Source organism: Echeneis naucrates, chromosome 8 (assembly GCF_900963305.1).
Source record: "Echeneis naucrates chromosome 8, fEcheNa1.1, whole genome shotgun sequence".
NCBI classification, from domain to species: Eukaryota; Metazoa; Chordata; class Actinopteri; order Carangiformes; family Echeneidae; genus Echeneis; species Echeneis naucrates.
The window spans coordinates 7,345,575-7,370,214 of NC_042518.1; the positions used below are offsets into that span (position 1 = coordinate 7,345,575).

At 42.3% G+C, this 24,640-nt stretch overlaps 1 protein-coding gene and 1 long non-coding RNA gene across 4 annotated transcripts; one reads left to right on the top strand and one right to left on the bottom strand.

Annotated features, from left to right (window-relative positions):
• Nucleotides 1–71: 71 nt before the first annotated feature.
• LOC115047068 (uncharacterized) lies at nucleotides 72–1,011 on the top strand. The gene is made up of 4 exons (XR_003840999.1): nucleotides 72–295; nucleotides 402–507; nucleotides 697–739; nucleotides 914–1,011. It is a non-coding gene; the product is annotated as an uncharacterized LOC115047068 (long non-coding RNA).
• Nucleotides 1,012–1,629: 618 nt separating this feature from the next.
• tex2 (testis expressed 2) lies at nucleotides 1,630–24,640 on the bottom strand. 3 transcript variants are annotated; one of them, XM_029508544.1, is made up of 12 exons: nucleotides 24,152–24,640; nucleotides 12,286–14,029; nucleotides 11,122–11,322; nucleotides 9,881–10,244; nucleotides 8,916–9,205; nucleotides 8,530–8,673; nucleotides 8,258–8,357; nucleotides 5,978–6,098; nucleotides 5,255–5,371; nucleotides 4,760–4,969; nucleotides 4,231–4,351; nucleotides 1,630–3,518 (listed from the first exon to the last, which is right to left on the bottom strand). In XM_029508544.1, the coding sequence occupies exons 2-12, from the start codon at nucleotides 14,002–14,004 to the stop codon at nucleotides 3,369–3,371; spliced, it is 3,537 nt and encodes a 1,178-aa protein (XP_029364404.1). In that variant the 5' UTR covers nucleotides 14,005–14,029; nucleotides 24,152–24,640; the 3' UTR covers nucleotides 1,630–3,368. The 3 variants fall into 3 exon arrangements, with proteins under 3 accessions (XP_029364404.1, XP_029364402.1, XP_029364403.1); XM_029508542.1 differs by having other exon boundaries at nucleotides 5,255–5,377; XM_029508543.1 differs by lacking the exon at nucleotides 24,152–24,640 and adding an exon at nucleotides 19,259–19,349 and having other exon boundaries at nucleotides 3,369–3,518; nucleotides 5,255–5,377.

Consider the following 24,640-nt stretch of genomic DNA (forward strand, 5'->3'; position numbering starts at 1 on the left):
AACGTGTGGAGGAGGGAGGGAGGGGGTGAGGAGTCCGACCGACCAATCAGAAAGCAGATACACTAACCGGATGTGGTATAAAGCACATCCGGGAGCCATCGCCCCCCTCCTGCGGTAGATCACCTCCGTCAGAACCGACGTGTTTCCCCTTAAACATGGCCCAGGTCCGTTTAGGCCGCCTATTTTCTGGTTATTATTGTTATTATTGTTATTATGATACGTGATTAGTGGGAGAATGAGGAAGACCTGCTGAACACTCAAACTGTTGTTAGTCGGAGGTTTGGAAAACGTGAAGGTAAGACTGCACTTTATTATTATTATTATTATTATTATTGTATTACATCGATCTGTAGATGTCACATTTGATTCTTAGCCACATCATGTCTATCTTTCATTTGCAGGCTTGATGGTGTAACGTGGCTGAGGCCGTTGCACGTCGACACGTGGGCTGCAGCGTGGTGGATCTGCAGGATGAAGGCCTTTTGTAGGTCCCATGCTTTCGTTGGGGTGAGCATTTATTAGTTTTACTGTCCTTTTTTTGGGCGGAGAGGGGATCATGAGTGATGATTTAAGTGCGTTAGACTTCTGATGTGAAATGAAGTCAACTTTTAATCTGACTTGATCCAGCACTATAATAGTTGTGTTTGTGGGTGGTTGTTTAATCATGCTGACACATATTTTACCATTTTCATACAGGAGCTGGACGTAAGTTTGGATGGATCAGTGCAGGAACAGCATAGTAAGTAAACTGATGAGTCTGAAATTTAGTTTCAATGGTTCTGAGTGATGATCATGATGCGTTAGACTTCTGATCTAATTTTGAAGCAAATTTGTATCTGACATGACCCACAGAGCGGTCTGTTATGAATGGTTTACCAATGCCAAACTCATTAAGTGTTTCCTCCTTTTCCAGGGGCTGGGCTGCTGTAAATCACGAGGTGACAGAGCCTTACAGGATACATTTGCATCCCAACTTTTTTTTTTTTTTTTTTGGACCACAAAAATGCACTTTATGAATAAAGCATTTGTCTACAACTAAAATGGTGTAATTTTCATTCTGCCTACATTACATACTTCCCCGGCACTTTTTTGAACCTGAATAGCCGTCTCTATGGTTATTTGATGGTCAAAAGCAGTGCAAGATCACGTCTTGTCATAACTGGGGTTTCTTGGCAATTTTCCCAAGTTTCTCTTTTAAAGCAAGGCACAGAATATAAATGCACATTTTCAAAACATTGTTTTTCGTGTTTAAATAAACCGAAAGGAAGGAAGTTAATTATCTTAAGGCGTTAGCACAAGCAAAATCAATAAGGACTATCTCAGCCACAGTCAACCCATTTAAAAATGATATTGCTCCATACAAAGGTATTTACTAAACATTTAGACAGACAGGCTGAACAATCTTGCATAACAATATTTAGCACAGATCTGCTGTAATTGAGCAACTGTCAGGCTGAATCAGAGGCACTTATTATAGGATATTGATAGATTTACATTGTGGTCAATTGAAATGCTCTGGGCTTTAAAAGGGGATTCATTGATACTAGAAATGCTTGTTTCAGCCCAAACCATGAACACAGTCTAGAAAGCTATATACATGTTGCAACCACCAACTCGCCGCAGTTCTGTCCAAGCGAAAGGTTTTATTGATCCACAACGATCAGAACCATGACATTCTGTGACATCACTGAACACAACAGCAATGTTTGGTATTTTTATCACTGTGAAAATGAACAACACTAAAACCAGTGAAAACAAAGGTCATGAATAAACACACAAATAATGGCACAAAGACTCTTTATCCTCAACTGATGCAACAAGTGTGGCTCACAATGGAGGAATGTTTATTATAAAGGCACTTTCTGCCTCGTACACTTTGCCAACACATATTTCAACAGAACATGTAAAGTAAAAGTCACCAGCTGGGTGTCTTGGCAGATTTGCTGCTGTTGTCGTTTATTTGAGTTGTTCCTCTTTAATGTGTACAGTACAGAAAGAAAAGCGAACCAATAAATAATTCAACAGAAAACAAGCATTCATTAGCTGGATGTCCGTTCATAACCTTAAATAATATGGCTGATATCCAGTATGTTATTTATTCAAATAAACGGGAAGTTATTGTGTTACCCTGTCAAAGAAAGGTTTTCAGTCCTCTGCACCCTCCAAAAAAACAAAACAAAAACAAAAAAAGGTTATTTCTTATTTCAAATTCCAGCTCCTGTTATTTGAACTTCCAGTGTACTTAAACTCTGGTGGGAACACAGGTGATTTATCCAGTTGCTTACTTGTCACTGTTGACCTTAGAGTTTCCTTCAGACAGGACTGAAAGATTGCTTTGGCAAGAAAAACTGAAAGTCTTTTGCTCAACTATGAATATAACATGAAAAGAAGTCTTGAAGCTTGTCGCACAGAAGCACGTTGCCAGTAAATGAGCTATTCCTCGAATGAGCTATGGAGCTGCATTCCTATTTATACATTCATCACACCTAGGCAATGTTCAGATGCTGTGTTTGCTGACATACAGTACAGGCCAAAAGTTTGGACACACTTTCCTATTCATTTGAATGAGAAGGCGCGTACAAACTTTTGGCCTGTACTGTATTTTAACTCACCCCACTAAAGTCAGTTTTAGCTCTAATTCCTACCATACAGTAAAAAGCATACAGGCTGTATGTCACTATAGTGTCCATTCACTGATTTAAACTGACCTTAGCATCTTCCATGGACACAGTGTCGTTGATGTGTTTGCATATAAGTGCCAGGCGGCTGGCACAGGCAGCAGTGTGGATGGATGATAAGTGATTCTTGATATCCCTCTGAAATGTGTCTTAACAGACACATCGGCTTTCAGCAGAGTACTGCAAATTTTGGTGTTATTCCCTTAATCATTGCCCTCAAAGTGTTCCTCAAGTTAGAGCAAGAATAAACTCCATTAGAAAGGTTGAGAAAAAGTTTACACTGTACAACTATCATGTTTGGTGCAGCTGTACATCACAAGTATTATGGTTCTGGGTCAATCGGATGGCTATTTGTTGATCGACCACTACATACATATGTTCAGTCTCAACTTGTCATAACTGTCACACAAAAACTGTGCAATTGGATGACAATCTATAAGTCACAATTTTCTTTCATTCTCCTGCTTTTAGTGGCCATAAATGTTGATGAGCTGGCCAGTGCCTCCAGTTTTGTGAGCACACATGAATGGCCACATGAGATGGGTGCAACAGTTGGGCTGAGATATGTGTAAAAATATCAGAGTTGGCCCCAGCCCATTGCTGCACCAGTGGTCTTTTAGTGATGTGGGGACTTGTCATATTGCCACTGTGATAAAGTTTCAGTCGGAGTTAGGCTTTGACCACCAGTCTTCACATGTCAGAGACCTCAGAGTCCTCAGGTTCTGGGTCCTTCAAGGCATCATTTGTCACTGTTACCAAGTTGGCATTTGAACGGGTGTCCATGGCAGAGTGCATTATGGGTAGCCACACGTCATCCATGTTTGGCATCACAAATATTTTCTGCAGGGAGGACAAATAGGATGACAAGAAAAGCCATCTTAGTCTAGACAAGCACACTTTAATATGCCTGTTCAAATTTAGATGCTGTATAGACAATGAGAAAATACTGTTTAATATGTGCGACAAAAGGCAATGACATGAGAACAAGAGTTGAACTATATCATCTCCTGCCCAACTAACCCGATACTATTCTGAGTATTTGAAAATGCCATGCACACATTCACTGAAATGACTGAAACTGAAAATAGCCTTCAGTGCAGCACTGTATTTTAATGAAGGTTTTGTTTAGAGGCACGAGGTACATAATAACCCCCCCATGGAGTCGGGCAGGGATAAATGTAGATGTGTGGTAGATCTGACTGGGACACTCTGCTTTAGTAGTTTGTAGGTTTGCCTCAGGGTAGTTATCTGTTAGTAAGCATATCATTTAACGTGGCTACACGTGAGAGATAGGAAAGCCACAGGCAGCCTGCTTTGAGGTGCATGAAGGTGGGCAGCCATAAATTAATCCGAAGTCTTTTGTAACCTAAATTCCAACCCCTAAACGTCTGGGGGAAGATTGTCTTTGTCCTTTAATACATTTTCAGCCTCTTTGTTAAGCAAACCTGAGTTTTCTGAAATTGCGCTTTTGGATATGACATCACCTTCTAACTACAATATATGGAAATAAAGTATATTCACAACAAGACACAAACAGACACATTTACTGTACCTGGAACTCCTGGTCCAGTTTCTTTTCAATCCACTCAGTCACATGGACTAGAGTGACCTCCCGCTCACCAAGTTTAGGCCGCGCTTTCAGCTCCAGGTGAGGCGGACTCCGGAAACCATACCTGACAGCCAAACATTCATAGTCAAAGTCATAAAATCCCACACAAAATCAGAGAAATATGCATGGTTTTATGGAACAGAGAACCCCGTTTCCTCTATTTTTCTTCTCATTAGTCCACCTTCAGAGGTCCCCACTCACAGGTTGGATATGACTGGTGCACATGCCGTTAGAAGGGTTAACAATTAAGCTTGTACGGTGGCTCATAGTGCATATTCAGGTTTTCAGGTAATTTTCTTTAAAATAAAGTAGCATATATTTCATTAAGTGATCATTCAACATTTTATTCTCTCATTGCATGCACGTCTTAATTTTCCCAGCAGGTGGTGCAGTATCATATTCCCCAGCACTGACTACGAACTACAAGTGTCTTTATACTCCTATACAATATCCCCCCTGGAAATGAACTCACCATATCCTGTCCGTGGGGGGTGGTGGGATGTTAACAGCGAGAGTCCCACGGCACTCTTGCACCTCCACAGTGAGCAACAGAGGTGTGTTGGATACCTCCTCCATCTTCTTCTTGATGAACTCTGTCTCTGTGGCTTTCTGGAAGTACTTGGACTTGGCTATCTTGTCCACAAAGCGCATGATCTTGCTGGGCCTGTGGCCTCCCACATAGCTACATGAGCAGAAGATCGAACCAGAGGAGGAGACGAGGCAAAGGAGTGAGTCAGGTTCATAATTTATTCATAACAGCATCTCTTGCTACTTAGCACTCACAATGGAAGTGAGTGACCGGGTGTTACATTAAGTCTGCAGCAAGCTTTGGTCTGAGTGGGTTGGTTGGCAGGTGGGTGGACTGAGTAGGCAGAACATTCAGCTTCACCACATTACTGTGAATTTGTTGTTGCCCATTTCCAATTCAGATAAGTGCTTTTGTTGTTGTTATGAGATATTGGCTCACCCCTCGCCTCCAGGCAGAACAGGTTTGTCACTAAGGAGTTCTGGGGGATCCTCTTCGTCAGATGAGCCAGCACTTGATGACTCCTCATCACTGTCTGCAAGACAATATGTCCGTGGCCTGTGCCTGTCATACAGAAAAAGACACACTCATTGTTGCCAAGTCAGGCCTTAATGGTTTTGCACAAATACGTTTACAATTTAAGTAATTCCTATTAAATATATCCGTACTAATATGACTTGTGCAAAATTAATCTCCACTAATTCACAAAAGCAACTAATCCAAAACAAAATGTATTATTTCAGTGGCAGGCATCTGTGGGCATCATTTCCCAAACTCACCAGTCATTGGACAAATCCACAGTGGTAGGCATCCAGAGAGAGCATTTATGTATAAAGACAAGGGAGGAAGAGCCAACAGAAAAAGAGGAGGAATCGTGAAAAAACAGATGTGACAAGTAATATGGCTCTTAATGCATATGTACCCAACTAGCTTAGAGCTGGTTCGTTTAGCCAAAGCTACTAATCCTTCAAACATATGATTTTGGCCCCATTACTGCGAACAGTGTTAAGACAGCAACAAAAACAAAGACAGCTCACAAAGGACAAGCTGCAAAGGATAACTTTCAAAAGTTTATAAGACCAATAAAAAAAAAAATCTGTCTCAGTTTCATGAGTTTCATTATAACCTCACAAAAACAAATTTAAAGTAACATGAAAGCCACACCATTCTTTCCCATGCTCCCCAAGCCCCTCGCCCTCCTTGCCCAGTCGAGCCAAATTCATCTTGGTCTCTAATGTCATGAGGAAGGAGCCCGTGTAGGAGACCTCCAAATCAAACCACAGACCTAAACAGAAAGTGAGAGAAATGACACAAACATGTAGAGTTTCAAATCAAAATCATGCCAATACAGTCTGAACTCTGTATGCAACTCCTTTGAATTACCAAAGCTCTCCTATCTGGTGGCTTACTGCTGTGAGGTCCCCTGCAGAGGAAGGAAGGCAATTTCTCTTCTAGCAAACACTCAAAAGGTCATCATGCTCTAGAGCAGCAGGCGCTCTTTATTGGCTGATTTTGACAAACTACTTCCTGTTTACACATCATAGTTTTCAAGGAAGAGGCAAGTGGAGCGTTATTTGGATTTCGATCCCCACTGCTGTTTGTTCAATAAATCCTGACCTCACCAACCGATGAAAGTGTTGACTATCTTTCTCTGCCTCGCGCTTTCCTCCTCTTCACTTTCCACTCTCCATAAATGTTCATTGCTTTGTATGTGTGTTGAAGGCAGCCGTGTCAAAGAGAAGCTAAGTGACATTAAAGTACTACATATTGTTGTCACTGTCTGGGACTAGACACATGGGATGGAGACACAGTCTGCAGTGTCTGATTAATTTATCTGCATCACTGACATTAGCATGTGTATGCTTCTACAGAAAGTGGGAATTCTATAAAGCAACATTATTATTAGAAAAGCTTTGTATCTAGGTTATCATATAGCATAGCTATCATGTAGCATACATATATATAACCTTCATGTTATTTTCCTGAAGGGAAATAAAGTATACTGACTCTATGGAACCTGCATGAACACATTAATTTAATTTTATGGGTGCCATTGTCCTCCATCAATCCAACACTTAGATCCGGCCTGAAATATCTCAATGACTAAGTAAGTGAACCATAACGCTTTTTGCCGATATTCATGGTCCAATCAAGCAACAATATGTCTAACTTGGTGAATCCCTGTCTTTTCTTGTAGCGCCACTGTGGTTTACATTTTAGTTTAAAAAGATAGACACATTGCCATGAGACTAGCTATAGGTATTTATGATGCCCACAGGATGAAACTTAATGAGTTTAGAGAGTGTTCCTTTTCATTATCAGCACTAGTGGGTTGACATACGTGGGTTTAAGTAAAATGTCTTGACAGCTGTTGGATGGATTACTGTGCAATTATGTGACAGGAATACATTGTCCTTGCGACCTGAGAAAACCATCATCAACTCTGTGTTTCTAACCAAATGCCTGTAAAACTAATAGCATTCCCATGACCTCAGCTGTGCTTTGTGCGTATGGGCTAAATGTCACCTTGCTAACGTTCAAAACAAAGATGGTGATAAACAACAATAATACTGATGATGCTATTAACATTTTCTAGGTAGCAATATTTGCTGTATAGTACAAAATCTCACAAATGACTTTTAGTGATTACATCCCTGCTTACACATTCTTCACACAACTAAAGAATTACCACTCAGATTAATCAACATTTTCTTGCTCTCAATATGATACAGCTTTTTGATAAAACTTGCTCCAGAGCACCCTCTGGCTGTAGACCATATTTAGTTGTGAAGTAAATGTACTAGATCAAAAATACAAACACTACAATCATACATCATTATTAAATACTCTGTGTTATAGTAGAATTGCTAATCATACTGAAGCATGGTCACATTATCAATATATAGATACTGTTGCTTTTGTAGCTTTTAGCTTATGGAGCACAGCACACTGTAAATCAGATATTTGTGAGGTGGCCCCCCCACATTCTTTGTATCATCATCACGTTAATGAGCATTGCAGACTCAGTCATGAAATGTAGCTGGCCATCGTAGTAGGAATCAAAATGCCCCACATGTGTGTCTGTGCGTCTCATCAGTTGCTCTGCAGGGTGAGACAGTGTCTCAATAATGGATGAGGGAGACCCAGGACGAGAAGTTTAATTACTGTGGTTTAATAGAGCGAGGCATGAAGAGGGGCTGGACTTTGGAGGAGAGAGCAGAATAGGGTTGGAGGGGGAAATGGATTAATCCACAGATGAGAGCAAAGCAAGGGGAAGATGGCAATGTAGCAGAAAATGCAGAAGAAGGAGGTGCATGGGTTGGGGTGTAAAAAATGTTAAAGTGTGTGACAAGAGAAAAAAAGAAAAAATGAATCATTTCTATCATGGCAGACCACCCTGAAAACTGAAAAGCATAACATACCTAGTGTAGTTTCTTTTCCTACCTTGGTGGTCCACAGAGGGTTTGGAGGCATGAAGGATCTTTGGGATGGAAAACCCCATGTCTAGCTCTGTCAGAGTCAGTTCATTCATTACATATGGCAGCTGAAACACAGAGGAGAGTTTTAAAAAGACTTGGACAACAGCTACAACAGACACAAAATTGTCTCTGGAATTGATCACATTGAAACAGTGAGAAGATTTGGGGGTTTTTTTTCTAATTTGCTAGTTTACCATTAAAATTTGCATATACATGCAAGCTAGAAATAGAACCCACCCTGATTTTACTGAGCTTCATTTGTATCTTCTTGGAGACTACATTGGCCCAGTACTTCTCTCCCAGGAAGTCCCAGAATATCCTTCCCAGAAAAGCATTGACCCAGGCTTCAGGCTCCATGGTCTCCTCTGAACTCCTGCAAAACTGAAGGACGCATATACAGATGCACCGTTTACCTTTACTTTATTTGACTGATGTCAATTCAGAGAAACGAGCAGCAGAAAAACAAGGTTGTACTCAGAAAAACATTGTTCTATAGTGCTACTAGTGGTCAAAAACTGCAAAGGTTGCCTTGAAGAGAAAATGAAAGTAGTGATTGATTCCCCTAAATGTCTCAAAGTTAAAGTATTTCTTTCCAGCCTTTCACACATTTCTCTATTTCATACCTTTTTGGTAGTTTTGGGGCTGCTTTCTGGGCTGTTACCAGGGCTATCAGTGGCAGTTGGGCTTCTTGGTTGTACCTGGGGGTTGACATATTTGGCCATATAGATATTATAGTCTAATAGCATCTTCTGCTTAATGCTCGCAGTGGAGCCACAGGAGATAGAAGAGGATGCCTCTCTGTGACGAGACTGTGAGAGCTCCTCCAGGCTTCCCCGGCTGCTGCTCCTGCTGTCAGCCTCCAGGCCTCCACCAGATTGGGTGCTGCCACTGCGACTGTGGGAGGGCAGGAAGGCTAAAAGTGTTGTGTGGGAGGGTTAGGGAGAGGCAGGATGAGAAGAGTGAGCGGAGGTGAATATAAAACAGTTATGCATTAATATTTGCAGTGATTGATTTTCCAATCAATGCATCATATTTCACATAACCACATAATGCACGCTCAACGCTTTGCGTAGCTTTGTATATTTAGCATCTGCTTAGTATTCATTTCATTTCAACGTTCTGAATCAGTATGTTCTACACCCGATGACACACTGCATCTGCTCTTGTGACTCATGTTAGCACTGAAAGAGTCATTTTCAAAAGATTTGCTACATATGTCCACATACAAGTCTGATGCTTGAATAATCTTTCCAGTAATCCTGTTCACTCTGCACTGACTTTATCACTGGGCCCACACAGTGCTAGTGTTTCCCTTTGAATTGGGCCTTATCCTTGCAGGCTTATAATATGCTACTTCCCTGTGCATGTAATCCTGCTGACCCATTCACACTCATCTGCTTGTTCAATTGAGGGGATTGGCAGTCCCTAAGCTGAAGCTTAAACACAGATCTGATGACTGTGAGAGGGTATTCTGACTGCAGAGAGCGATGTGTAGTTATTAAAATACAGTATGTGTTTGGAAAAGGTGAGCACGTGGCTGTTTGGTCCATGGTTTGTCATATTATATATAGCCTAGGCACAAACTCACCACTCTTGCAGATACCAGACAGGCTGCCACCTCTCCCTTCTGACTTCATTCGGGAAGCTAGAAGAAATCTCCGGAACCACTCCTCCTTTTCTCGACCCGTCCTCCCAAACAAATAGATTGTCAGATCCCCTCCTCCTGAAGCTGGTCTTTTGGGTTCCTCTCCTGATGCTGATCCTTCAGCTTTCTCACATTTGTCCATTCTTTCTAGCTTGTCACCCACCCCTGTCATTTTGTCCTCTGCAACTTCAGGCCTCTCTCCCTGGGCCTTGGACATGAAGTCCTCCTGCTTGGCCAACTCAATACAAATAGGGTATTTTTTATTCCAAACCCTCTTCCTAGCCAAGCTCTGGGGCATCAGATAGATCTATTGGGGCACAGAAACCAGATGCATTCAATCAAACACATGAACACAAACAGTGATGATGTTTCTAGGATTGTAAAAGGCTGATATCAAAATGAGAGAAAAATGATGCGTGGTTCTAACAGGAACATTTTGTAGGGCACACTGAAGCTATGTAAACAATGTGACAATGTGTTTGGCCCAAGGCTGTTAAGTGACAGCAACTAAGGGCTCAAAAGTTTTTGAAAATAAAAATCAAAAGATACAATGCAGGCAAGTGAAGTGAACTAATATATTATGTATTTATAGTTATTTACCCAGAACTCTGTTTGTCATTCCTCAACAACGTGAGAATACATCCCATTGTTTAGTACCTAAGGAAAGTAGCATTGTTCAGTGTTGTTCTGTTGATTGTTACAGAACACACAATCTTGCATATTTCATTCAGGCATGCATTCTTGTTCAAGTCCAACAGTTCTCTGAGATGGATATGGGCCTTTCTAAAAATAATGGTTGAGCCAGGTGATACTATGAGGCAGAAGAGGTATCGCGAGCGATCAAAGAAGTTCAATGATAACCAAAACGACTCCATGATGCACCAACATGAGAAATGTCCTGCCCTCAAAGTAAAGAGGAAGTCAGCACATTGATTTTCTGTGTGTATAGGGTCAGTGACCTATGATAAGTGCTTTGTCACAGAGCATGATTTATTAGCAAGCTTATATGCTAGCAAAGGCAAATATGATGTCACTATCTGTTATTATCATCAAGCACACAATTACAGAGCCAGGAGAAACACAAATTAATACAACCGCTGAGTTATATTTCACAAGTGAAACAAAATTTCAGCACTTCTTGTTCATTTTTCATTACAAACACACAACCAAAAGGCAACACGCACCTTGCTGTCAGTCAGGTCGTAGATCTTCTGGCTGATGTAGGTGACGTCTGGTTTAGGCTCGTTGTGTGCAGCACGCCGGGAGATGTTCCGGTTGGGCTTTGACAGACGCAGGACGGAGCCCTCCAGACGGATGTAAACAGAGTGGGTCAAGGTGGCATGGTACATCTCTGGGTCGTAGCTGTGGATCTCATTCATCCAGCCCTGAGGAATTTTGGGATTAGAAGGATACCATTTCCATTAATACCGAAATCTACATATACGGTCACAGCACATATACACATCTCAGTCCCTGTCAAATACTAAAGATTTGGTAGTATTTTTCTGTATGAAGCTTGTTTACGTTTGAACAAAAACAGAATTTATTTTACCTTTAAGGAATATAACAATTTAGTCTGTGAACTATAAATAGTCAGAATTTCTTGCAGCATATCCCAGAATCATTATGTTACATTACATAACAACACTCTCTCAAAGAGGCACCACAAAGTTAATTCCTACAACCCAACAAAGTATAAACCAGGGCACCAACACCGACACTTTGTTGAAAAGACAGACAAAGAGGAAAGTTTGTCCCCAGAGCTGTTGCTCCAGGGTCTGTAGTTCATATGGCCATATCATGTTGTGCACTGCAGAGCTCCTCTTTAGGAACAGCTGTGCCCTCTAGCCCCTAAGCTCTTTTGTTCAACAGCCTAGCACCCACAAAGACAAACACACACAACCATGCATGCTTGCATAACTCCCCCATATCGCTAAACATTTCTCTTCTCGAAGAGTTTCTGTTAACTGGGAACAAGAGCCAAAAAGGTTTTTGCTATGATAAAACAGTTTGGTTCAAGGCAAAGCTGTAACCATCATGGGAGAAAAAGCGTAATGCAACCTCAATATGTTGCTCCTGGTCCCCATGAGACTGTATAGAGTTTAATTCTCATCCATACTCCTACTTTATCAGTCCCAAAGGATGCTCTGTGAGCAGAGCCAATTCACTTGAAGCACCAAGGGATATTCCAGCACCTGGCTAATGTGAAAGGATGTTAAAAGGCAGAGCAAAGAACATACAATCTAAAGACACAGAGGAAAAGCATTTTGGCAGATAACAACCACAATATAGCTTATTTTGAGGTTTGATTCTCCTCACTTGGCCAACCATACTGCATTTTGTCTCACCTTGAATATTCCTGGTTCTTTTATATCCAACTGGTTCACATTCCAGTGCCCTATCCTTCCCCTTCCTTTTCTTGTGCCAGATGAGGAGAGTCGAGGAGAGGACAGCCAAAGCACCAGCAAGGCCAACATGAACCCGGCTGCTATCCCATGCACCACGGCGCATACACTGGGTGGCACCGGAAGGACTAAGTACCCGTACACCAACTGTGTTAAGAAAATAAGGGAAATCACTGGAACAGTGTCCGCCGCCTCCTCTGCTTTCTCTTCTTCCTCTGTATCGAGTTCACTGCACACACCAGTGCTACCAGTATGTGGCTGCTGGGACTCAAAACGATCTGCATCTGGTGTCTCCGTATCAGTACACAACTCAAAGTCTTCACTGTACAGCTCACAGAAGTCCTCGTCCTCCTGTCGCGCTACCAAGGCTGACATGGAGCAACGGCCTAGAGTGAGAGATGGAGACTTGTGGAGCGTGGAGGATGAGGAGGCCTGGGCAAGGGCTGGAGCAGACATTAGTGATGGGAAGGAGAAAAAAACAGAGTCTGGGCCCTTTCCCGTGGGTGTTTCTTCCTCTTCCCCTTCTGGCCCGTCCTCCTCCTTGATGCTGTAGTTGCTGTTACTTTCGGTATGCCCGTTGAGCGCTGTCACTCCGCTGAGCTCTGATGCACTTGAGGAAAGTGATTTGGCGCGGTGAGTTGCACTTCCACCCACTCCTACACTGGACTCGTCCCCCATGATCTTACTAAAAAGCTGCAGGGGATCTGACATCACCTCTGACAGACGGCGCTTGGTGTCTTCTATCCTGGCCTCCACCTCTTGGACCTTAAAGAAAGACCGACCATCTGGGGACATGATGGGAGAAGAAGGGGCTGTTTTGGAATCTCCACCTGCTTGTGTTACTATGACGGGGCCGGAAGATAAACGAGGCTGGGAGAATTGCTTGAAGAGCTGCATGTTGCGAGGTGGAGGCCGATGTGATGGCTGTACTTGCTGCTGCTGATGGAGATGGGAATGAGGGGGCCCTTCCTGTTCAGCCTTTGAAGTGTCTGCGGACAGGGACTTAACAAAAGATTTCATTAAGTGTCGATGGCGGACATGCGATGGCGCAACAGCTGTGGGCGCAGGTGTCGATTCTCTAGATTCAACGTCATTGGACAGAGACCTGACCAAGCTCAGAAAAGGCTTGGATGACGGCAGGGTTGCTGACTTACAAGGGGAAGAGGAGCTGGAAGTTGTGGATGGAGGATTAGCTATGGGTCGGTCAGAGGGCCAGGAGGAGCTAGCAGGGGGGCTGAAGCTAAGGTGGGAGTGGCTGGGGGAGGGGATGATCGTCATGGCTGCAGATGGAGTGTGAGGGTCTAAGGGTTGCACAGATGAAATAGGGAGCACAGCTGCCTCAGAGAAGGTCTCCACTCCTGTAGATTCAAACAGCAGTTCCTCTTTTGCCTCCCAACCTGTGGCGACGGGCTGCTCATTTGCCCGTGAAACATCTGAACCTTGGAGTCCCCCTGCACCATCCATCCCAGATTCACTTCCAACAGCCCCATAAAGCTCCTCTTCCTCGTCATCTTCCTCTTTCCCCAGTGCAGAGAAGTGGATGGTGATGGTGTCACGAGAGAGGGATCGCTGCACCTGCAGCTTTGGTCCGGGGTAGTGACGAGGGACAGGGGTGTCAGCATGCTGGCCACTTCCCCTGCTGCTGCTGCCCTGACTGCTCATCACCAGCCTGCACAGGGCTCACAGCCTGGGAGAGACACACAAGACAGAAGCAACTCTGTTAATAACAATCCAAACAATGAAACAGTGGTATGAAACATCAATGCAAGGACAGAGGTTGGGGAAGTCAGCAGTGTCACACACACACCTATTCTCTACTCCAATATGAGTAGGCTGGACAGGTATGTCCGTAGGCCCTGATTCATTAGCCCTCATTAAGCAAAGTTGTAGCTGTCAGACTGAGTCGCTCTGTCTTACCCCACCCCACTCACTCACTCACTCTCACCCACTATGGCAACGTGATTAATGGGTTACTTCAGAACATACAATGCTTCAAGAGAGGGCCCATCAACATTTCAACTGTAAATAACTCTATTCTCCACAGGGGGCAGACCACAACTGGCGAAATGCTGTAAGGTTTGCAAATGAGAGGCTGATGGTATGACCATGGACAGAAACTCATCCTAGCTGGTAGGACAATCCAAATTAACCCTGCTTTAAATTAGTTCTTTACCTCACGGGTTTACAATGCAACTCTGGTACTAGAAAAACCAAAACAAGGAGGTTAAAGATATGACAATGTGATGTGATAAATGTCGAGATATTGTGAAAGACATCTCAGAAAAATAAATATTCACAAATCTGTAAATGTACAGATGTCAGTTAGCAAAAACAGCCAAGTTTTTTGTATCTTTTCATTTCATTTGTTCCCTTAATTTGTTTTTTTTCAGTGTCCACTTGTTTCTGAGTTGCATGAGATCCTACGAGCACCCATCACACCACCATCCTCACCCAAGCTTAACAATATGCAGGAGATGATCATGCAACAAAGTAGTGTTTAGCTCCAGTGATCAGAGGAACAAGGCATCTATTGTATAGTCCCAACACAGCAGAGCAAAGCCATTCATCATGCAGTGATTTTACTGAATGGGGCCTCATGTTGTTCCTGAGTTATTTTGGTTATTTTGTTCTGCCACAGTGCATCAATTTCTTTATTTTTGTTTACTATTATCAAACTGGCAGGGCGCACACACACACACACACACACACACTTTTTCTGGCTTTCAGCTGGTTGACAAAACCAACCCCATAATGGAAGGAATAGAGATGCAGTGAAACAACAAAGGAAGTTAGCAAATGTGATTGTATTTCTGAGAAAGCCTCAAAACCCCTCGGGCTCTCTGGTTGGCATTGCATCTCCAGAGATTGTATTTGCTGGGATGGAGTAACAGAGCATTTGAATTTCACAAGCAACCATTCACTTGGCTGTGAAACACTGGCTTTTGTTTGTGTCATTTTGAGTGTAATTATGTTTTGCCTCTGTCATGGCAGCGCAGGGGGCACAGCAGAACAAACACAAACAGGAAGAAGAGAGCGAGAGCGAGAGAGAGAGAGGGAAAAGAGAAAGAAATATAAGACAGAAGACACGCCACCAGGGTCTATGGAGGCTGCAGACAACCTTTTCAGAGACAAGCTTTTGAATTGAAATTCACTTAAAAATGACAGAATGGAAAGGATGAGATACTAGCGTCAGAATGAGACACACAAGAAGGTTATGGAAAGGGGAGAGGAGGGAGGAGACAAATGAATGGGGAGAGAGAGCCATGGAGATGGAAATATTTGTTGTCAACAAAACCTGAAGGACAGGTTAAAATTGCTGTAAAGATCGACAGGCCAGGCAGAGAAAGGTGGCTCTAAATTATTCTGAAGTCAGGTTTAGGAAAGAAGCAGCCATAAGAATTTTTTTATTTTTTTGTAAAGCAAAATATTCTTGTCATGTATAACAAGAAATAAAAACATATGTCTGGACACCGCTTTATGACATTGTACAGAATTTTTACTGAAATAATTTGGTTAAACATAAAAACTTAGTTACAGATCATTTTGCAGATAGATCAGGAGAGGAAGGAGATGAAAGGAGAGGGGAGGAGACTTGCATAGAAACATGACCATCCAATTAATCAAAGCAAGTTGGGCCACTCTAATCAACTAAAGCCAGCACCATGGGAATGGAGAGGAGAGGAAAGGAGGGAGGTTAAAAGCAGCTCAATTAAAGAATCAGAGAAGAAGGTGAACAGGCAACAGAAGAAAGAAACAGGGAGCAGAGCAACACAAGAAACTGACGTGAAAAAGAGAAAAATGACTGTTTTAAAAGTATCAAATACAGAAACCAGGACACATAACCCCATCCATGATCTAAGATCCACACCGACAACCTGCTTCAGCTAAAAATACAAGCACCATGGCCATCTACGTGCCTCCTCATAACTGGACACTGAAAAAAAAAAATAAAACATCAAAAGGAGGGCTGAAGGTACAGAAAGATGCAGAAAGGGACCTGAAGAAGAGCGAGAGATGAATTTATGGCCAAGAGTTTGTACCACCTTCAGCACATTGTATTCATTTCCTCCCAACTGAACAAACCGCTGAAAACCACAGATTTACTTCCATTTTTAATAGCCAAGCAGTGCTCTCTGTTGATTTAATATCCCCAGCTGTTCTTTGAAAAGATTTTTGTTAGTTTTTTTGAAATGCTTGTTTCATTCCTAACACAACTGCAGCTGACATACTGGGTCTGACAGATGCTGCAGCAGACTCCATATGTTCTTACTCTCCAGTCTGTATTATTATTATTATTATTATTATTATTTTGCCTTAGCTTTATCTGAGCTCCCCTCTCTGTTTTTGGTAGATGGACAGGTACCTCTGGACTGTCATGTTCACTCGTACACTGTGTGAAGGTAAAATCATCAGGGAGTAGAGATGGGATGGAATTTTTCACATTTTACATATTATTGTTGTTAATTGGGTTAGAATTAAGACAGAGAGAAAATCACGGTGAATTCCAGCACAAGTTTGTCTTGAAGCAAAGGCTGGATATTTAAGAATTAAGCCTCATCACGGTCTGGTTAGAAGCTGTATGCCAAACAGGTTACAACCTTTCTCTATGTAAACTGACTGACTGCAGCCAACCAGTTAGCTTAGCTTCGCACTGACCGGACACAGAGAAAAACATCCTAGCTGAAAAAATCTGTCTGGGTCCGCATCACAAAAAGTATTTCTACCAATTATTTGTGAATAAATCTGGCTTGGATAGCGCCCAGGTATTTCTTTATTCTTTCTTTTTTTGTATTTTTCCCAATCATAATGTCCACCATCCACAGCACCCTAAGCTGCAACAAAGACTAGCAAATGAAGTATTTCCATGGTCACATCCAAGAAGAATCCCAAACTACTTCATACTTTTCTTTAAATAACAGTGCTGTGGTGTGACTGAAGAAGTCAGTAGGCATCAAGTACAGACACACAAGACCTGTACTGAGAGAAGCTATTGTCTCCAGAAAAGGAAAATCTAAAAGCAAAATGGGGGAAAGAAACTAAGGCTGGTGTCAGGAGCACTGTGGGCGGATGACAGTGTGACAAATGGGGCAGCAGGAAAACAGGGAGGAAGTCAAAAAAGAGACCAGTCGTGGTGAAGCCTTTAAAATGGGGGGGGGGGGGGTGACAGCAGGAAGATAGATCGGGTGAGACAGAGAGCTCGGAGATGAACCAAGGATGCACAGAGAGATAGAAAGAAAGGCTGATGGACAAGATTGTCACCACCAGATCACATCCACCCTCACACACAAATAAAATGTAATTTTCACACTTAAGGTGTGCACACACTTAAATGTATATGCAATAAGGAATGAGCTCAGTCATCACATGATGCATGCAGTTGCCTCGGTGGGCAAAACACACTGAGACAGAGGGAGGGAGGTTAGTGGAGTCAACTAATGAGTCGAGAGCACCTGGAGCATGTCAAGGGGGAAAAAAAAAAATAAACATGGAAGAAGACACAAAGATGAAGGTTATGTCCCCGGGAACACTACATGTCTCAGAAAGTTACATAACAACAGCAAACGGGCAGCAAACACACCACAAGCCCTTTGTCACGCTTCACTGTTCTCTTCAGGGAGCACAGATCCGACTCATCAGCAGCACCCTGAACACCACATACACATGTATGGTAGATACAAACACTCACATAAAACATTATCACTACAAAGCATCACGATGGCCAAACTCCTTTATTGTTCTCCTACAACAGTAGGAAAGGTAACTGTGACCTAAAAGGAGCAGATTTAAAAATAACTCGGGTGGAAGGTGAGGGGGCTGTCAAAGGGTTAGTCCGCCAACGCTGCAACTGCCACTTAAAGCTTTCATTGAAGAACTCTTATATGGAGCAATAAAGAGATGTGTGCAAGGGAGAAGAAAGGAAAATGAAACGATGGAGGCTCAAGGGAGATGACTGACTTTCCAGGGAAAGAAGAAAAGGTGATGCAAGCACTAAAGTTGGGAGCGTAACTGCTACATACAAGTGAGTGCATCACAGCTAATTTCATTTTTAATATTATATACAAATATACATATACATACAATATATACAAACTATTTGTCTTAAATAATTCTCAATTCATCAATTTAGTCTATGCCAAATATATTCAATATTCAAATGGCAGTTCTAGCAACTATATACAACCATATAAGACAGCAAACCTTTACTCTCGTGTTTAACAAATTATTTCGAATTTTTAAGGCAGTCAGCCATCTTAATTTAAGACTCTAAAGATCCAGTCAATATCATTTTTCATCAGGGCTTCATAAAACATAATTAACAAAAGAGCAATTTTTCAAGTGAATTTTGAGGAGGAATTTTTAGTCACATCCTACCCCTCACGATAAATGATTCATATTTAATGTAACTAAAAGTAAAAAAAAAAAAAAAAAAAAACAAAACAACAAACAAACAGAGGCATTAATTTCACAGCAGGTTTTCCAGACTGTGTTGAAATAAATCTTCAAGAACTCATGCCCTCATGTTGACAGTTAACACCCTCAACCACCTGACACTCAATATTAATGTGTGACGTGTCAATATGCCTCTTGGTTAAGTATGTTTGTCTAAGAGCAACACACACACACGAACCCAAACCTCCAAATGCACACATGAGCGCACAAACTGTACACAGAGCTCAGCACGTGATGAGCTCCAGTAGCATCGGCAGAAACACAGAGGAGTGGTTTGATCGGGAGTATAACTGCTCTGAATCATGCAGCCTCTCTTAAAGGAAGAGGAGAAGAGAGGATTAAAGAACGGTAAAACAACGGCCTGGGAGATAGAGCACTCACACGGCTGTGCTGGATAAAAACCAGTTTTCTTCACCTCTCTCTCATAATCCACCAACATATCAACACATCACACATCAATCCTCACCATGTTGAGAAGGATTGTTTGGTTGGCATGCCAACAGGGAAACATTAATCTCATTCTGCGGTTATCCCCTGCATCCTTTTGTTTCTCGGGCCAGCTCTTCTCCACCATATAATCCAGCTTCCTAGGAGTGGGTGTAGTGTTGGTAAACACACTACGTTCAGTCAAGGGTTTGTGTGTGTAGGATGTGAGGGGGCTGAAGCGAGGCCAGAAAATGAAGAAAAAGAACAAAGACAGAGAGAAATAAGAGAAAGAATGGTTAATTAATAACCTTTGATTATTGCTGTGAAGATCAAAACACTTTCAATCTTCTGTAAAGACATTGATTAAATAAAAAAGCTTCTTCTCTCTTCTGATGAGTTGCTCAAGCAGCAAATTAGGGGTTTAACACTTTCCCTTGATGAACGGTGGATTTGGATTGCATATCAATGTCTGGTGCCATCTAATTGATTGATTTTAATATTTTGAGATCAAAGGTGGATGAATGCGCTGACTGAGCTCACACAAACATCCAAATGCAGTTTACAATCTGTGTAAAAACTCCTTGACATCTTGCAAACCGCCAGAGGGTTTGGTATTTGTCTTAATCCACCAAAATGCATGATGAATGGAGAGATGGATGGAGAGAGACAGAGAGAGACAAGAGGACGTGCACAATGAGTGTTTTTTGAGACAAACAGTAATATTAGAAAATATATATTAAAATAATAAAATAATAATAATAATAATATATATTAAAATACAATCTATTTTCCTTGTACGTTCACGTAAGTAATCCATCACTTCTAGTGGTGGTTTGCAGAATTGAATGAGAGCAAAGAAAGAGAGGGAGATAACAACCTGTGACTAATAAGAAAAGAGAAAAATGGAAGAATTTAAATATGATATTTCAAATGAATATTAATGGATTAGTGCGTAATGTTGCTGCAAGCCTTTGGGCAAACTTTTTAAATTATATTTAAATTTATGTTTGCACGGGCTACTTACCCCAAATACTTCAGCCACTGCTGAAAGCAGCTCAAAATATCTGATCCACTTATGTTTTTCCCCACGACTGTTGACAGTGATGTGCCACACAATACAGCCATCAGCACAGACACTGATCTTAATTAGCGTATTATTTACATGAAATTACAAGGGCTGGATTTCTAACAGGGCATCTGCATATAGAAACATTGTAATTAATTATATTCACTTTCTGTGCCTGTGATCACAGAGTTGAGAACTGTTGGTTAGTGAGGGTGTGCAACACTTTCATAATAATTCTCCATCTGAAGGAGGACACTCATGAATCAGCTATTAGATAGTGGCAGCTGAAGTAGGCTTGAGATAGTGCTGCACATGGAGACTCACAAGAATGAATGAAAGATGAGGAAGTCTTACTTGCGTCCTATAAAACTTAAATCAATGCCACAACATTGCATAAAATGTACATCAATAGTAATTTATGTGTGTAGTGTGACCAAGACACCGGTAATATAGTGCAATGATGTAGCACAATAATGTGATTTTGATAGCTTCAATGGTTAAGTAAGACAAAAGGGGGATTCTATATAGATGACAAATATTGTTCATTTCATTTCTTTACTTTGGTTTTATTATTATTATGACAGAAAAGGAAAACACACCACTCCAAGGCTATCTTAATTGGTGAGGGTGAAGTTAAAGTATGTTAGTTCTTTAATCTCTGTACAAATCTCTATGTTCAATCTTGTCAACAAAGTCTTCCTCCTTTCTCTCTAAGATTAACTTCCTGTTTGGTAAGTTGGCCGCAGTATGAGGAAAGCACCACCCATCACACTCTGTCTCTACTGCAGGCAACAACAGGTGAATTGTCAGCAGAATGGCTGCTTTCTCCAGCTGCAGTGAATCACCGCCCGTAGGTTAGCTCAGCTGTGCAGTGGAGTGTATGCTTTGTCAGTGTGGTTTATTAAATTCATATCCTGGGGAAGGGCTGGTTGTTTTCACTGTACATACACACAAACACACACTAAAATACACACCAAGTCATTAGCTGTGACACCTGTGGCTCCTCGTCACAGTGACAAGAGCAGATGGCCACTCTGCTGGCTTTTTCATTTAAAGAGAGGGTGGTCCATATGGACACTCCATATCAGTGTCAGCATGACATCCTTACTGTGGCTTTTTGCATTTTCATCAGCAGGACTCAGACCACAGAAACAGAGGTGGACATGGCCAGAAGTGTCGACACCATTTCCTTTTCAACTACTATTACTTAAGGTGCCTCAGCCTTTACATGGGAGGACCATTATAAAATGGGAATTAAGCCCAAACCACTTCCCAGATCAAACGTATGTGTCTGTGTCTTTGTTAACACCTTCTGTCCAGTCAGCTAATATCACTCATCTTTGTCATCTTATTAACTACTGATCTGGTCTCAACGTTAGACCTATTTGGATATTCCATATCGGTCTGTTTAAAAAAATAAGTAAAAAATAAAAGTGAAGGTGCTGCAAAAGGAAAGCAATCGTGCATATTGTATCTACACACTTACTTTGATATTTAACAATAACTTACTGAAACATACTAACAAAAGTTGATTTTCAAGAACTCCAGCAGAACGGAATCAAATTCCCTTGAGCTTCCTGCTTGTCTACGCAGACTGCTTCATTCAAATTCACCCATCTCTTGCCAATTCTCTTAATTCAGAAATAAATTGTTTGATCTGGCAAAGTCCTACATTGGCTACCACCCTATTTGAGTAGGAAGAAGACCCCTGAAAAATACTATAAGTAAAATATTCTTGCCTGTTCCAAATGTATAACCACACATTTTTTTCTCTTTATTATTACTCTTAATATAAAACAAACAATGTTGATCTACTGGTTGTGGGGGCAAAGGTCGGGTGTAACAGAACAGTATCACTGAGCATTTCTCATCAAGGATGTCATGTTAAAGCTTTCACTGGTCCTGAGAGTGGAGTGGTTACAACATTTCACATTACATGCACAGGCACATTGTCCCGTTCTGAACTGGATCAACAAAGGCCAACATTCAAAACGCACAGCCAAAGTGGTTCTAATCTTGAAGAGGGACCTTTGGGTCAACTGTTGACTCAGGCAGCTGACGAGACACCCTCAAGCTGTATTAGTTTTAACTTGAACTGCAGATGAACCTGAAAAATAACAGCCTGCAGTGGATACATATGTGCATATGGTATAAAAATGGAAACGTCCAATCACACATACACCCTTTTGGTGCTTTAGAATGGAGGCCATGTAAAAAAGAATGAGCCATAAGCCCGTTGTTTTATCCACCAACTATACCTTATTCAGATGGTTCAGCTGCCACTGTTTGCGTTTACCCTCACAGCATTTTCTCTAATTAAGCCTGAGAAAGAGTATTCCCTTCAGATTTGCTGACACAAACCCCCTTCATTTACAAACACGCCTAAGTGTTGGTATAAAAACTACGATCCTGCACGTGCAAGTGTGAAAATGTCTAAAAACGTGCACAGAGCCAAATCCATTTGGTACGATGTTAACGGTGAGAAAGAAGCCTGGGTTCAAGAAGGAGAAGTTCAGATGAGAGAGGCACAACCAAGGAGAGGAGAAGCGAGGTGACGAACAGCCGTTCACGGCCATGGATCAATTCCAGCTCTACCCCCTCCCACAGATCCACAGATGCACAGATATACACACACACACACACACACACACACACACACACACACACACACACACACACACACACACAAGGTCAAAGGAGGAGAGAAGTCCTACCTTGAGATTTCAGAGGCATTCAATCTCGCACAACACAATCAGCTCTGACACACACAGCACAGCCATGCATTATGGTCCTAACGTGCCCAGGAAAACAGAGTCATAAGTTATTTTAATGGGAGGACAGAAAGTCACAATTGAAATGACACTTGACAAATTTTGTGCATCTGTTATTCATCAGTCTAAGACAAGTGTCATCTTCCTCAGCTCTTTCTGTGGCAAGATTTATTTTCATAATCAAACTACGATTAATTCACATATTACAATTTCTCCATGTCATGTATGATAGTGAACTCAATACTTGCAGGATATTATTGGACTAATGGTGTAGAAAATTTGAATTCCAAACTTTTCTGACCTTTTGAGAAAATAACCATCAGAATTATGAGGATTATTGTTAGCTGTCACCCTAAAGCAACTTAATGAAAACGATAAAAGTGTTGGGAACTTGGATGATTTGCCTGTTTTGCCTCATATTTTTTCAGACTTCTTATTTTGAATAGGGCGACCTGGTGAGCCCTGGGTATCAACTTTACCAACACTCCAGTTCACATGAGGACACTTGGCAGAAGTGACCTGCTAGGCAAAGTTACACAGGCCCATAGTGAGCTGGGGGGGGGGGGTTGCTTAACTGAGTGACACAGAGATGAAAGTATAAGTAACTGATGCTTTGTGTGGCTGTGATACTGTGGTGTACAACCAGAAGGAGGGCCAACAGGGCCAACAGGGGAGGAGAGGCTGTACACTCTTAGATAATGTGCCACAGTTGTGCACAGATGTATCAGCCGCCCACCTCGACTGTGCCACTTCCTACAATAAAGCCATTTCACACAGCAGCCGTGGATCTCCTGTAACAGCAGTCCTGTTGTATGTAATGGTCAGTGTGGCTTATTGTTCATCTAAATCAGCCACAGAAATGCGTTTTAAGAGGGAGGTATGTTGTAACACCCTGACAGCGTCATTTCTAATGGGTCCTATAAAGAGGAAGCCCCTGATCGTCTGTTTCCTCCGTCTATTAACGCAGTCCAACATCTTTACAGTCTGCGTCTTTGTCCTCCACATTCAGGCTTTTATCACTGCGCCGCTTTGTGTCTGCAGCCAGCCATGGACCGGACAGCAGAGCCGCAGAAAAAACAAACAAACACAGACGCACCTTAAATCTCAGCGCAGTTATCGCGTCTCCATCCGGAGCCGTCCGGCTGGCTCCACGTCCGGGGTTTCGATCTGCGTGACGACGGTCCCGGCCGGAGGGATGGCCGGCCTGTGCACCCCCAGCCGGAGTCCCGAGCACGCAGCGGCACGGCGATCAAGCCCGCACCTGGACTTCACACCGCAAATACACGAGCTCCGGGCGTGAAGCGTTTGGGTGAATTGGAGCTGGTCGGCGCCACACCCCCTCCCTCAACATTTAACCAGGCAGCCCATCGTCGCTAATCTGGTGATTCATATTTTATCGCGGTGCAGCAGCAGAGGGTGAAATGCGTCATGGCGTTGCGGTACGCCTGTAAAACGCGGGTTCCCCTCCACATACAGCGTTCACAAACCCCTGCCCTGCGGCCCAGCCACCAAACTACCCATCAGCCCTTTTTCCTGGATAAGGGTTTGGATCAAACTGTGAGCTGCGGGCTCCGGCTGCCCCTGG

Bases quoted from the DNA above. Each gene is read 5' to 3' on its own strand.
- tex2 (XM_029508542.1), bottom strand. From the start codon at position 14,004: ATGAGCAGTCAGGGCAGCAGCAGCAGGGGAAGTGGCCAGCATGCTGAC. The intron at 11,323-12,285 runs GTGAGACAAAAT...AAAATTCCTCAG, and splicing joins AAGAACCAGGAATATTCAAG to GGCTGGATGAATGAGATCCA. The intron at 4,970-5,254 runs GTGAGCCAATAT...CTGCTCATGTAG, and splicing joins GTTCTGCCTGGAGGCGAGGG to CTATGTGGGAGGCCACAGGC.